General features: G+C 42.4%; 1 protein-coding gene across 1 annotated transcript in view; it reads left to right on the top strand.

Moving 5' to 3' along the window:
• Nucleotides 1-16335, top strand: part of LOC100745489 (puratrophin-1) — a 137945-nt gene that overhangs the window by 72483 nt on the left and 49127 nt on the right. The window contains exon 9 of the mRNA XM_033319203.1: nucleotides 12115-12240. Within this exon, the coding sequence (XP_033175094.1) occupies nucleotides 12115-12240 (126 nt within the window). The remainder of the gene's footprint in view (nucleotides 1-12114; nucleotides 12241-16335) is intronic.

Genomic DNA, 16335 nt, shown 5'->3' with positions numbered 1-16335 from the left:
CAACAGCCACCCGAGCGACGAAAGGGGAGACACGATGGCAAAGAAGGGGAGGAACGAGGGTGGGGAGAAAGGTGGCAGCATGTGACCCCGAAGCGTCGTCCCGAGGAGACTCGCCTCCTAAGGTGATTTACGTTTCGCCAATGGCGCCTTTTGTCTAGCCAGCCGGCTGTCAGACGTGTTTGATTTTCGCAATATATTATACGCTCGACGAATTATACTGCGCCCGGTCGCGGCCATAATTCAACGGCGACGAAGTGACGCGCGAAGCTGTTCGACGACGCGACCGATTCTGCGAACGAGCCAGGACCGGAAACGTCGTTCCCCACGCGCCACGATCGTGTCTGTCCCGACCGTTCCCACGACCACGTGGATAAATCCTCAGGGATTGAGCTTGTTTTGCTTGATTTTTGGCTGATGAACTATGTATATGGTGTCCTTTGTCCGGAGAAGATAGGAGATGACTGGGACGATCGGTGTGGGTGATGTCGCTTGGATGGAATTCAAATGCGATTGGAGTGGTACGATGGTCAAGTCGATGTTTATGTAGTAGCGAAATAGCAAAGATGGATCGCGTGTGAGAAACGGGGAAATGGTTGATTCTCGTGAGAAGATGTCGATTTCTCTATATTTTAATTCAAGGAAGACGTAACCATGCATTGGTTTTCCTAGGTGAAAACTTCCACGTGGCTGATTTCATTTGTTTCGTAATAACATAGCTGTCTTGTTACAACACTCCTCGGATGTAGACTAAACACGACAGAATCGTAGATACTTAGCATAAAATAATATTCGGCCAAGTCGTGATCGAGATCCTCCAGTTAAATTCATATGATAATATTATTTTCTTAGAAAATATTTTAAATCGAAATACTAAAATATTTTGATGTCCAATTTCGTCCAGCAATTCTATATCTAAAATAAATATTCCGGGATCCATCACATCCGCTGAATCAGTATCTTTTTTATCGAATACAAATTTTAATCCGGTTTAGAGCGTATTTGTATTGTACAGTTGACATATTTTAACTTCAATCTGTAACTAAATTTCTTTATATTAAATAGCTAATTTTACACGACAATCGTATGTCCAAAATAAATATTCGTCCGATATAAATAAAAAAATCTACTCTTATCCAAAAAAAGTCGTCTACACGTTCTGAGCACCTTATTCTATATTCATCGAATTGCGAATCCTGCCCCCTATAGTTTTACGATGAAGCGTCGCGTAATTAAAACGCGATTGCCACTGTTTAGAGGCTTCTCGTGCGTCTGTCGCCTCTGCTTTTGTTTCCCATGGGAATCCCCACGAATTCTCGTGGAACAGCCGGATAATTAAAGAAGCACGCGAGGGCCAGACTAATTTCATCCGACGAACATCGTGCTACGATTCGAACAATGCCCTCTGCATCGACCGTAACTAGGAAACGCAGATAGCATATAAACGCGCGTTCCTTCGCGCGTAATTAGGCGCGTGCATCGCTGTTTGAAAGTGCTTGTCACGTTAAGTGGTTCTGTCGCGAGTCTTATCTTATCGGGGGTAGTAGAGATTGGTGAAACAACTACGTATCTCACTGTACGACACATTTCTTGAAATTGCTTCTTCAACCTGGTTTTTTTCGGTTACAGTGTATATGTACTTAAGAAATTTTGGAGAAGTGGAAATAAGAGAGTTGAAATTGAGGTCCCGTTTTAAAGAATGCGGTTTCGAAGATACGTTTAGTTTGGTTAGGTTTCGTTGTGTGATTAAGATGTTGTAGAAAGGATATTTTTCCACGATATTTATGTTCAAGCCTAGCCATTTTATCATATTAGATTATCAAAAAATTCGAGAACGATTCTACGATGCCTAACAATGTTTCTACTGTATTATACAATCATACGTTAAATCGAATACTTGAAACTCTTTCCAATAAGAATAAAAATTCATCTGGAAGAAATTAGAGATGGAAACTTCGTTCGAATCGTCAACAATACATTTTTCCTACGAAGGATTGGAATGTTACATTTTTTCTACGTATATTCGATCGACTAACTGAACTTGTATTAAGAAAGAAATACAATTATAAATGACCAAAACTTAGTAGGTGATTAATATAATTAATTCTAACGATTATTCTCTAACGATTCTACTTCGAGAGGAAACGGGGATTCGCGACACGACAAATGGGATGCGAAGAGATCACGAACGTACCCGTTTTTCGAGAGTGAAACTGCGTTCGAAAGTCCGCGGCGCACGGCGAAACGAAAACTGATCTCGTACAAGGCGTCCTTTAATTGGTCACGTTCGATCCGCTTATCAGCGGGAACGCAGGATCGACGAAACCGAGTATCCCCTACAAAGTGTTCCCGTGGGAACGATCGTTAATTGTCCATAAAATGCACTCTCACCTGGCACTGTGCTAAAAGCAGAACCGTGTTCGCCACGGAAGAATCACGTATCCGCGAGAGGACAACGATCATCCGAAAGAAATAGCTCCTGCCCCGTTCCCCGCCCCTCTTCTGTCACGTTTCTACCTTCGATAGTTTTTCAAGGGTGTCGATGAATCTTTCGTTAGCGATTACTACTATCCCAACTACACAAGTATTGCATGGAGTATCAAGGAAATAGGAAAGCTTCAGCCATAATACTTTTATTTTAAATAACGAGCTTTACAAGGGTCAATTTACGATACGGATGTTTGCAGCAACTAAGTAAATTAAGTAGCTTCGAGAAATTATTAATCGCTGCAAACTCTTGTAATCTTCTCAATGTATCCTTTTGCAATTAATTAATATCCTCTCGCAATTCCATCGGTAATTAATTCCCACCCTCTAGATTCGATTACCTAGATTAATTTCGCATTTGAATCTGGAGAATCGGAATTAATTAACAATCCGTAAGCTCGTGATTCGAACAAGCGTAAAAACTGGCAAGTGCCTTTCTCAGCCTAAGAAGTATGTCATTGTTTAGAATTATCTGTGTCCGTGGCAAGAAGAAGAGAAAAAAGAATTTATATAAGAAGAGGTAAATGCAGGAAAAGTAGGTAGTAAAAAACGCGGTCGCATGTAAGATGGTAGAGGAATCGAGGGAACCGTTTAGCCAGTGTAAACATTTTATTACACGTCGGGGACGGTTGTATTCCCGCGAGCCGACCGAATGAATCGCGGCATTCCTCTCGGCGAGCGTTGCCGAGGATGAGAAGCCCCCTTTTCCTTCGCGTTCGAGAGCAAACAAACCGTGTATCTTTATTACAGTAATAACTATAATCTCGAGTCCCAGCGGAGAACCCTTCCTTCCATATACGATACACCCAGTCGTCGGCTCTCTTCCTCGAAACTGCGTAATCAGTTGCCGTCTACTTCACTGAAAGCAGCTCTCCTCACTTTGAATCACCTTAACCGACAGTACGGTAGGCAACCGTGGCTGAACACGCTCGCGACTTACACACGGAGGAACGCGCCACGTCGGTGTTCACTGTCATTAGAGGAGGGAACCGCGATTAGAGTTGAAATAGACTCCGGGCCTGATACAAACGACTCGCGATCAAATTGATTCGGTTGCAATTTCCGTGGGCTCCTTCTTCACTTCCAACCTTTCCTTTTCCCATCCTTTCGTGGCTTTCTTTCATGTAAATCCACCGACGATGCCTCGTAAGTGGCCCACCTTTTTGCCCTCGCCGCTTTGACAATTATCGCTGGTTAAGAAGTATGATTTAGGTTGACGATCCACGGTAGTGTTATCCGCCAAGATTTGTACGAGACTCGGATTATATGGATCCTCTTAACGGCCGGTATCTTTTTTTTCCCTACCTCTTTATGATCGCTGGTTACAAGTTACTTTGTAACGCGTTTCGTTTATTGCGATTCTTGTAAATATAAAAGACATTTCTGAATGAGTGGTACTTCCACCCAGAAGATTACATTCTGGACAAGAGTAAGTCGAGAAAGGAGGATAAAGTTCCTTCGTTCGACAACGAGCTTTTCAGAAAAATGTCAAGCTTGAAAATTCCTTGTGTACTTAATTATTAAAAAATCTTTCCATCTTTCCAATTCACTCTTACGCATAGAATACGGTAGTTGCGGCTATTCTTAAACACGCGTTCCAAGCATTCGAAGGATCGGTCGTATATCTTTTCGCAATAAGAAGAATCGCCACTTTCGTGCCAAAAAGGAAGAAGACGAAACGTAAAGCACGCACATTCTACGTTCCAAAAAATTCCACCTTACGTTCTCAACAAGCTTGAGGCATCCGTAAAATCAAGCCCAGTGCCACACATCCACAAATCTCGGATCCCGAACAACCGTTTAAACATCGGAACGACCTCAGAAACGACAAGAGGCACTGAAAAAATATCATGGCGGTGCGGTACACCGACGCGCGGCAATCGGTGGAGGCTCGTTAATTTCACGGGAGGATTTACAAGCTAGTGAACGCCTACCGTGTGTGCGTATGATCATTCCGCGAGCCGGCAGCGTAAAACCCGCGCCACTAAGCTACGGTATTTTATACGGTGAATTTCATTGTGCTGTCCGCGTGAGAGAGGGTTGCAAAGGATAAGGGTGCGATATCCAAGGGATTTCGTTTCGCTCGTAGTGTCTCTCGTTAAGACATTCGCGCCTGTTAATGGGCTGGCGCGCTCGCAAGTAGCTTTAACGCGAACTGGTCGCCATACATGGCGCGGAAGCGACTGCTACTCTCATAAAATATGACGCGTATCTTCTTATTAGAAGTAAATTGTATCCTCATTACCTGGCGCGCTTCTAGCGCCGCTATCTCTTTCTCTATTCCCTCGTGGTTCTCCCGCCTCCCTTCGTGGCTCGTTTTCATTTTGTTTAATCGCGATCTGACTCGAGCAAGGCAACTAATCAGACCACCGTTTGCAATCAGATTCCACGGAATATTAATAGTCTGGATGCTCTTTCTAGGCTTGTCCCTGTGTCCACTGTCGCAGCGTCGATAACACGCAAAGTGGACGTTGGAATGTACCTAGTCCTGCTATAAATATTGGTATAAATATATCGAATAGCAATTTTAAGGATACAGGAATAATAGGAATTTATTAAGATCTATACACATGTCAATTTAATATTTATTTGAAATAAGGAACAGAAATTAACCGATGTTAGCTGAAATAGCTAGTCTGCTTTGATATAAATTTACAAACGATACTCGAGAATTCGCTCGGCCTGTAAACGAACAGTCTCTGTTCGATTCTTAAGAATTCGTCGTAATAATGGCTTCAAAAAGTCCAAAATCTAATTAACGCACTTATACGGAGCGTGTACTGAGATGCAAAACCAACTATTACTATCATTATTAATTTCTATTATTTATACGACGATGCAAGATTTTTTAAGCAATCGTCGTTCAAAATAAAATGACAAAAATTATAAAAGGACGAGGTATATAGGATGTTGAGAAATTTTGAGAACTGCTTAGGTGAGAAAATAAGTGAATATGTGGCTGTATTATTTAATAACAGATCGTTGAATAGAGAGGAAGATAGAGAAAAGGGATCACACGGAGAGATTTCACGAACACATATCACGGAGGATTATTTCACAGGAATGAATTGTGTTAGGCATAAGGTGGATAACGGTGATTGAAGTAATTCGTTGACGCGGATACGTAGGTCAATCGATCGTTATCAATCGACCCGATTCGTTAGCGCGTTTGGAGTATCGGTCTGGTGCTCGCGTAACGCTGCATTTAAATCACCAAGCTGCATACTTGTTGCCTGATAAAAATCAGCCGGTACATTGATCGCGGGTAATTTATGAGCTGCCGTGTTGGGCATACCAGAGCGCTTACATAATTTATGAAATCGTCGTATAATATCTGGCTAGTCCTCTGTTCGAACGTGTTGCGCCACAAAAAAACGCGTCCGCAGTCGCTTGTCTGTCACAGGATTTTCAGCCACGAGCCTTTCGCGAAAGATAAATCACCGTCAATCTTATACCGGGTCTTTGCAGATTTGATTATTTATTAGAATTCATAGACAGAGAATTATGGGCCATTGTATGCAAAGTAGACGTGCACCAAAATACTCCTCCGCGGTTCTGCTTAATTCCTGGTGTATTCTCGTACTACCTGTTCAGTGCGATATATGTAGATAATTTTAGAGCGATCATAAAATGTGAGATAGGAAGTCAGGGTATCTGAATCGTTCAGCGTCGAATATGTCAGAAACATGTCTATATCGTAAAGAAATAGAAACTTGAAATACTACAATTCTTAAGTGTTAAATGTCATCGCAATTCCTCTGAAGTCCGTTATTTCCTTAACGCCTAGTAGCAAACCTTCGATGCCTAAAAAAGGACTATCGTTTGTATACGCTCATTAGCAAACGTAAATATTAACAAATGTCCATCATGATACTCTCGCATTTCTCGCAACAAGAGCAACAAGAGCAGCTATCTTCACGAGTGCACCCAATCTAGAGCGCTCCACAGATTCGTCGGTTACCCACCATTAACATTACTCGAGACTAATTGGATGCTCCTTCGAACGACATTAGCGTACCACGCGTGTCGTATACATTACCACGCGTAACTTTAACCGTTCAAAAACATCGAGAGAAATGATCCTCGTCCGTGTACAAAATTGTTTCTCTCCTACGGGCGATCGACCAAGTCCATTCAGAAGGATCGAGACGAATGTCGTCCGCCTCTCTTTCTCGATCGCCAACGAGAACGAGAATGAGCCTCTGGGCTGTGCGATTACTCATTGAAGACGTTGATTGCGGCTACGGCATACTTACCGAATCTCATCGTCGGCGGCCGAACGAAGCAATAAAACGCGCCCGGCTGAATTTCGACGTAGCTTCCTCATTTTTTCTCTCTCTCTCCATCTCCTTTTTTTTTGCGTTTCGCGCAGAGAAGCACTATTTTACAGCCTGTTAAAGGTCCGAGTAATTGTTCCATCGAGAACGAGCACTTGTCCCGGAGACTAATGGCTACTATTCGCTCGTCGCATGCTGGATCGCTCTTCTCTCTCACGGTGTCGTCAATTTTCAACCCAAAACCACGACCATAGTCCTCTACAGCGAACTTTCGTTCGTTTCCTTGAATTCGACGTTATGCAACGTGTTTTTCGGACGTGTTACATGTAGCTGAGGAAAATAACACGCTCTGTACTTTGCTTTCTACGTCGAAATTTCGGTATAATTGCGAGCAGGTTTTTTTGCGTTGTGTAATCGAAACTCTGCTGTTCTCTTTTCTTGGCTGAACTTTTTTTGTACCTTTCCGTGTTGTGCGAAGTATGTAGTGATAACACGATGCCTTGTCTTTAATGTATCTTAAATTCCTTGTTGAATTTCCCTGTCAGCCATTTGCGTCATTGTAACTTGATAAAGCGTTCGTACATTCAAGTTTCTTGTAGGTTGCCTGACTTAGTAGACATTCTCGTCACAGGGAATCGATTAAAACTCGTTCATCGATACTTTTCGTAGGCGTCCATGCATAATCAATACGGGAACTCCCACTGTTTTGCATTTCTCTCTGAAAGTGTTATGACACGATCCTTTGTAGCCACTTTGCCTGAATATTGATCAGCGAAACTTGTATAATTAAATTACGAATCGATTTTATCGATACAATAGACGTGCCAGACTGTTCTACAGTTATCTGTTTAATCATAGAGACTCGATCATACAGACTGTTCCCGAGTTACAGAGACAAGGTAACGTAACGTCAGTGTTGAGATACCTATAAATACGCGTTATAGAAGCGAGAGATGCGCTTTAATGTATCCGCCATTAATCCTCCGTATACTTACACGCCGTAGCTTCGTGTAAATAAACGTTAGCCTGCGCTAATCTCGCCTGACATCGGGCTGACCGATAGACCGATTGATGCGACTATCGATGCGAGAATCCAGCGAACTTTCAGCGACAGGGAGCCACCGATTCTCGCGTGGGTGACCCATCTCATGCTATTGATCCATGTTCCACCTCTGGGCACGGTTGCTTTAGTTACCGATCCCAGTCCTACCTACAGATCCAGTCGGTGTTTGTGCCTTGGAAAGATTAAAATGAAAAATCTGTTTGCGTTTTTTTTACTCATTTTCTCAGTACTTTCCTATACACGATATATTATGTATTAATTATTACGTATTTTGAACGATACAACAGCACGTTCGAACAACCAAGAATCATCTTCTATAATGAAAGCTTCGTATAACTCACGCTACGAAGTCAAAATGCTGATTCACTAGAGGTACGACGTGATATGCCACGCGCAGTTGAAAATCCACGAACCTATTGTCCAATTATATAAACAAAACTAATTGCACTATGTAATCAGACATCGATTCTCATTCTTTCCCCTATTCCATTTATCTTTTATAAGATCAGCCCTATTTCAAAGCCCTTAACGAAACCAGCAATCATCCCTATAACAGAAACTCCATAGGGGTCATAAAATTATCGTCGAAAGCGAGGATCCTGGCCCGTAAACCCACTGAGCACCCCGAATGAGGATGAAAGGGAGATGAACACGAGCACCCTAGGGTCGATGATAAAAATTTGGGTCTCGATGGGTCTCCGAGCTAAGCGATCATGTTCCTGGTTCGACGTCCTTTCCATCTCGTCCACGCCACGAATGTGGGACGATAAAACGAGGCTCGCCCCAACAGCCAAATGAGGCGGCATCGTAAAACGCGCGTTTCGGGAAAGGTGCATCGAAAAAGGTCTTCATTCAGCTTGGTAACAAAGACCGCTTCGGTCGCTATGTGGAACGTATTCTATTTAAGAAACTATGTGCTTGCTATAAAACTTGTCGGTGTGATCTTGACAATGAGCGCTTCATATAGAGCGCTTCATATAAAAGAACCGAGAACGTATTCTTGTTAGACACAGACGAATATATTCGGACCAGCGAAAAAGTTTATGGACTAGATCGTTTAGTCATTAACTTATTTGAAATCGATCTGCAACTAGAGGTTCATCCCTGTGAATAGATATTTTGAAATCTTGATAGCTTCCATTACTATGCATTACTTTTTTATCTTAAAACCAACACCACTTTGTAATTTCATACAATATTTTCTGCAATACTACTTCTGCGTGATCCTATTTCTCTGACCAGTTTCTTCGGTACTGTCTGATAATGATAACACGAATTCCTTCACGTGACGCATATGATGCGTCACTGATTGCATTGAGTAGACATTATACGATGCACACGGTGCGTCAGCAATTTCAGCAAATTCACTTAACCAATATATCTTTGCGTTATCTATCGTCGAATTATTGACTTTTAACTGAACCGTTTCTTGGAAATGAAACATCGATCGTGTCAGTATTTATGTAACGAGATTAAGAAATCACCAAAAAGAGAAGTTTATTCAATTGGTTTGTGAGAGGCTCGTTTACGTTCACGAAGATATCAAAATTCATAATCCGCCGTTATCCACCAGAAACAGCAATTTCGCACGTTCCTCTCACTTACACCCTCTTCCACCTATCCGTCGTATTCTCAAACATCCAACACCCACGCGAATACGCACGATCCGAGACGCGGATCGCCAGCAGATCACGACCCCGTGATTTCGCGTGGAAGACAACTTTCGCAGGATGCCTGTAGCGTGCAGAAGGTGTCCATATTAATTCATGACTGCGCGTTATCGGGCATTCCTCGCTGACGATAGGATCGTCCATTCTCGTGAGAAGATGCGACGCAGGCGGAAGCGACGCGCGCCACGCTCGAATCTAAATACCTGTCAGCCGTGTGTTTACACGGCACGACGTGGCCGCGCGATAACGCGCACGTCGTTTGCACACGCTTGCACCTGCACGCGCTTCCATCGTCGCAGTTTCATCGCATTTCGCGGCCCAGTAACCCGCATAACCTGCGCGCTTATGATCCAAGAAGTTTCCGCTTAATCCTTAAAAGGATGGGACAAAGTGTTCGTTTCTGTGAGACTCGGTTTCATAGCTTCAAGCTATCGACTGGTCGAAGAATAGCTAGAAGTCGAAGATTATTTTATTGACAGTGAATGGAAACGGGAATTTATGTTTCTTGGATCTGATAGCTTGCTTGGATATTGTTTGTCCGTAAGGGACATAGGTTAAGAAATTTTTGCTTAAGTTTGGTTTCCTGAAATGTTGTAAGTTTTCCACTGTGAATTGTTTTGGTCTGCTTCAAGATCCGTGTCAATATTCGTGTAACTTATTAGACTTGTCGATTTTAAATATAATGGTTTATGAGAATAGGTTTGTAGGCTTGAAATATAGTATAGTATAGTTCAAGTTGCATCTGTATCGTAATTGTAGCAAGTGACTTACGGACGTACGTTGTCACGCTAGAATATTACGATATCCATATAGAAAGATCCATTAAACTTACGCAACGAAGTTACAAGAACATCTATACTCCTCCAATTTTTATTAACGACAATACCATTAAGTATATAGCTGTAAGATCACGAAATTTCCTCGATCACGAGTATCTTAAACCTGGTTCATAAATCAAGAAATCCAAAAGCATCGGGACCTGCAGTAGTCGCTAACATTCTCGTTCGTTACTTTCTACTCGATCCTCGTCCCTCGCTCCTCCATGATCCATCTCTTGGTAACCATCCTTCAGCCGGTCGGTCGCAATTACCGGCACACTTTTTCAAACGACCAGCCAAATCTCGGCGAATTAATCCCACTCGCGGCGTTCCTCTCGCGCGTCCACGCCTCTGTCCGATCGTCGCCCGCCTAACGCGGCCCAGTGACCCGAAAAACCAAACTTTGCTCGTGATCTGACACGTTTTGTGGTCCTTCCACGGACAAACTAGCTGGTTTCCTTCGTTCAAGCTCCTCGACGTCGGCAACGACGATGATAATCGCGAGGACGATCTCGCACTCCTCCTTCCACATGCTCTTCGTACTCGATCGGCACATTCTCTCTTCCAGCTGTTCCCGTTAATTATTCTCGCGGACTTTTCGCTCGCCGCCACGTCCAACCGCAACGACGAATCATTAATCACGCGTGACACGCCCGTACCAGCGATCTAATTATCGGCTAAAAGAGCACGCGGATACCCGTACCGAGCTGTTGCCCCGGGGATAACGCGTGCTCGGCAGGTGAATCTGATCTATCACCAAGAAACTGATTTTCCGTGCTGGAAAATCGAATCGATAAAGTTTTGTTTCGTCGAGTTGCGAAGAGAAGATGTTGCGTTGCTTCTCTGCTCTTTGATTTTCGTTTTTTCCTTTCCAGCAGAATAGGAAATAATTATGAGCTTTGCAAGGTGTCGAGGATAGAGTATAAGTAGAATAACAGCTGGCGCATTGATGGGATGACGAAGCGAAAATCAGATCTCTTCTGGTTAGTGAGAAGACTGTCTATTCGGTTAATCATGTACAACAGATTGCGTACTGCATGGAATTTTGGTAATATTTTGCGTCTACTGCATTTTATTTTCTTTATGCAAACTTTATGCAAACGAGTGGGGTTACGTTATTAACAGATTCTAAAGTGTTTAGAAAACTTATTCGCGATCATCGCCGACTTTTCATCCGTCGTCGTTACGTAAATGCCTGGAATAAGAAAAAATCGTACAATAAAATGAAAACGTCAAAATGGTTGAATCTTCCTTTCTCTCGTCTCGCTAATAAATTACTCGAATTTGGTACGAGATGTGTATTTATTGGAAGAACGCAGGAGCACGTAAAACAGACTAGCGTGTCGTGTGTTCAAACGTTTCACTCGAGGTGTACTATGACGTTCATAAATAACCAGACCTCCGCCGTCGAGCACGGAACAGCCACGATCGTTCTTAATTATTTAACGAATCCAGGCAGACGTTAATTACTCACTGTCCTGCCGCGTTAAATTCTCCAGTTACGTGCTAGAAGGTAGCAAATATTGCGCTTGGAGAAACTTTGACGATGCCAGTCATGAGTTTTGACTTGAAGTTTATCGCGCGCCTGTGTTACTCACTGTGTTACGTTGAAATGTTTAGCGATTACAACAAAACTGTTGGTACAATGGTACTGTGGTTTCAAGTTTTACGCAAAAGTTTTAAAGCAGGAGGTGATTTTTAGTTTTCTACTTTCTAAAAGATCGAAAAGAAAAGTAATTTAATCGATACCGGTCGATGATAAACAATTTGTCCATTTTATTAATAACATTGTATTATTACAGGTACTATCCTGGTTCTGCAAGAAAGGCGACGACGTGCTATCGAAACACGCGCAACATTCTGCGACCAATCTATCAGCGGCGCGACTTCACGAGAGAGAATTCGAGAAGTTCTATTTCACGTCGATGGTGAGTACCCTAGAATGCACGAATACACCTCTTCATTATTTTGATGATAGATAGGATACATAAATCGGTCGAAAAATACTGAAAAAGGGGAAAAAAGATTGTTAGAATCATTAAAGATAAGATTGAAAATTCAGTACTTTAATTAACTGATTAATAAACTGATCAAGCGAGATGGAAGTTGGAATTGTAATTTTGGAACATAAGCGAAAGTCTGAGTATATATCTACGAAAGCTTCGACTTGAGCGCTACGCTAACTGTTTCAAATAATGGGATCGAAAGCAAGTCAAGATCGGCCCATATATGTCCCGAGATTTCACTTTTTTCACGTCTCATCGAGTCTTTCGTCACGGTTCGATACCGAAGAAATCCCGAGGAGAGTCGGCCGAAATGACTGAAAGATAATAAAAGGCTTCTTTGTGGCCGGTTGCAAATATCACCGCCAGTTTCGCAAACTTCCTCCTTTGCTACTGGTCAAATCAATCGGAGAAAAGGTACACGTGTTTCGTTTAACAAAAAAAAAAAAAAAAAAGAGAAAAAAGAAACAATAAAAGGATACAAGGAAGTGTATTAGCTTCGGCTTTAAAGGAAGGCGTAATATGAATATTAGATGCTCCATAGATTAGATCAGATCAAAGATAGGGATTTCATTTAGACCGATGAACGCGTAACGATGACTTTCGGATTTCGTTGGACAGGAAAACTGCAAAAAATGGATCGAATGTACTTTAAGTAATTGTGCGTATCACTAGTGAATGTGATTTTGACGTAAGAACCTGTTCCAATTTGAAAGGAATATTTATTCTATTTTTTTCTAATTCATGGAACGCAGGGTAACGAATATATCAGGAAGGATCGAGAGTAAACAAAGATGTAAACATTAAAAAGAAAGTTAGAATGATCTATAGATCTATACTATTTTACCGACAAGTATCCCGTCGATAATGTCATTCTTTTTTACATACTTCTTTAATAAAAGACATTTTCAACACAAAAACGTATGTTTTCTTATATTAGGCATACGCATATCGGATCAAAATGTAAAGAAATTCACAATGGGAAAGATCTTTAAATAAGATTTAAGGAAGCAAATTTCCATCTGTGGTTCAACAGATCTCGATCATGAAGGATCGGTAACTCGATTTCCTAGTAAGGTGGTGCCGCCTAGTGTCACCCACTCGAAGCATCTTCCTGCAATACCGACCGATAAACGCCGCGTAAATTGAACTACGTTAAGAAGCGCACGAGCTCGCTAATGGCAGCGATTATTTTTCTGTCGTGACTCGAGGGGATTGTTTAAATGGTTGGAATCTCATTTGCGCCCCGTAATGGTCAGATCGAATCGCGGCCATTAATTCGAAGACGCGAAAGCGCCTTGCCAGTAACTTTCGCAATTAGAAACGTATTCACGGAGAGTCGATTAGCCGGCGCAAACCTGAGTGGATTGCAATGTCTGGTCTTATCAATCGATCGTGCATGCCCGTGTCCGGCGACGACGCTTTCCGTTCGGTGATAACGGGGCCAACGCGACAACGTGACCTCCGCTTTCTGCGTTTCCCATTTTCTCGATAACCGATCGCAAAAGTGCTGGAGAACCTTGAATCGCAATTAAGTAAAGGTATACGGCAATGATCTATTCGGGCGACTTGTCGCCGCTTATCGGCGAACCTTTTATCGGTGAACGTAGCGTTGGCGAAACGGTATGTCGTTTGAAAACTTGAATGCAACGAGTTCCTCTATTATATACTGAACTGTTCGAACTTTTTTCAATAGTTTCTTATTACTTTTGACAAATCGTAAAGTTCTTAGAATAAGTTTAAGCCTTTAGTATCCTTGGACGAGATATCTCGCGATACGTCATTTGTACGACACCATCGCGTGTGTGTTTTAATATTTAAAAATGAATCTCATCGCATGTAAAAATCTAATAAATAGGTCACACTCACGTGTTTCTATACATAACATCTATTTCTTCGGCGATAGGATATTTATCAGCACCGTAATCTGTGGAACTTATCTTTTATCTTTCAACGTCCCCTTGCAAGATTATTAACGAAATAACTTTCCAAATGAATTTTCATACGTGCACGTGTATTTATTGGCTGATGTTAAGTAGATGCATCTGGACCAGCGGGGGGTGGCGCAATGGACGACGATCCCGCGTGTGAAGAGGTCCTATTTTCATCCACATCTCGAACCGGTCCACGTCCACCGGTACCTTTATCGTCGAATTAATTTACGATCATTTCGATTGATACGCTCTTTAACTGGACGTCTTGCAATTAACCGGACGCTCCAAATATCGGGTTGCTCGGTGCAACGCGGTGCGATGTAGCACCGATCGCTTAATAATAAATCGGCGATACGTTCCAGTTCCGTTCCACCGACCCAAATAAACGGTTTTCTCGATCGTCGTTGACAATTATGACAGGACCGTGTGGGCAGGGTGCCGATGGGGGTCATTGTGCCGTCGCGGCCAATAAAAAAACGTCCATGGCAGTTTGGATAATGATCCAACAACTTGCAACGACCACGTGAAACACGGATAATTGAAGTGGGTGCCATATGATTAATTAATGTGCTGCTCGTTCGTTCGGAATATACATCTCTCGCTTGTCCCTCGATCGCTCCCTGGTCGGATTAATTGAGCAACAACCGCTCCGGTGGTGTCTTTTTGCGCTTCGTGAACTTGGTTATCGCTCGGTGAAAGTCAAATTTAAATTAGTGAATTGACGGGCTCGAAGATCCTGTTTCATTTCCCATTTTCGTATTGGTCAGTTTCTTTTTTATAGATGTGCTTAAGAAGAATAAGCAGAGAGATATTCAGATTTGCGACGAGTACTCTTTGAATTTTAACTGTCTACTTTCGGGCACAAGCATCAACAAAATCATCGCAACTTGTACCTGTGTAATGGAATTAAAAAATCAATAAAAATCAATTAATTTAGCTTCTGAGGCACTCAAATCCTGCCCTGTCTCTAGGTCATGCAGCTCTTGCGTACCATTCGAAACCGATCGAGCTACCAGTTCTTTTCGCCATTTACAATCTGTTCTCACTTTCCGTGAGCGTGAATTTCTCCGAGATTCTTCAAGTGAAAGAGAACAAGACCTACCAATTACTAGCGACGTTTCTTTTTTACGAGTCGACCACAAGCAACCCTACGTTTTGTCGTATTGACGATCATTACCCGGAAGGTGGACGGTGTTTCCTCGAAGTACGAAGCGATGTCGCGCGCCGGAAGCCGCGTTCGGCCACGGCCATCGAGGTGAACAGCGTTCTGTTAACCCAATTACGTAGACGAAGAAGAGGAGGCGTCGCGATCGTGGTGTGAATAAGAACGAGACGTCTGCGGGCGTTTTAATAGGACGTACGTGAAATCACGATCACCGCTCCCGAAAGGAAATGTCCACACCTGAAAAAGAATCGTGATCCTCGAGCAAACACAGAATTCTCGCGAACGCCCGACGAAATTTTACCGCAACCGATCGTGAAAGTGGATGAAATTTTTCTTTTCTTTGTGGCTTCCGGTGGAGAAATGTCATGGAGTCGGAATTGGTTCGTTTTTGTAATGGCGTGATTGAGTTTTGGGTAAGAGTGGTTTGTTGGAACTCGTTCGGTGTATTGTTAGTTTAATTGGCTTTGTATGGAAGTAAAAGTGTGGCGTATTGTAAGATTTTATGGACCAATATCTTGTGTTCAGTTTCTTATGTACGGGGTCGAGGTATCTTAAATGGAATCTTATGAAATAACTTTACGGCTGTCGATAATTTTAAAAGAACATCGTTTTCGCTATATTTTCGAAAGTACCGTAGCTTTGATATCCAACTAAACACGGAATTTGTTCGAATTTTTCATTGTTTGATAAAAATTCATAATGTATACCTCACAATCGATCTTTTAGAATAATATTTCTGTTCAAACATCTCAACCTCGCAAATATTTGAAAATCAATCTCTCCGTACAATGAACAGGCACTTAGGCTCAAAGAAATTTTAGCGTGAAGAAGATAAGAATCTTGTTTGGGCGATCACCTCGAGGAGCTCGGCTTTCTAGCATATTCTCGTCGATATGATCGCGAGGAACGATGATTGCGACG

Source organism: Bombus impatiens, unplaced genomic scaffold (genome assembly GCF_000188095.3).
Source record: "Bombus impatiens unplaced genomic scaffold, BIMP_2.2 scf_0136, whole genome shotgun sequence".
NCBI classification, from domain to species: Eukaryota; Metazoa; Arthropoda; class Insecta; order Hymenoptera; family Apidae; genus Bombus; species Bombus impatiens.
This window is presented reverse-complemented; position numbering and strand designations above follow the sequence as displayed.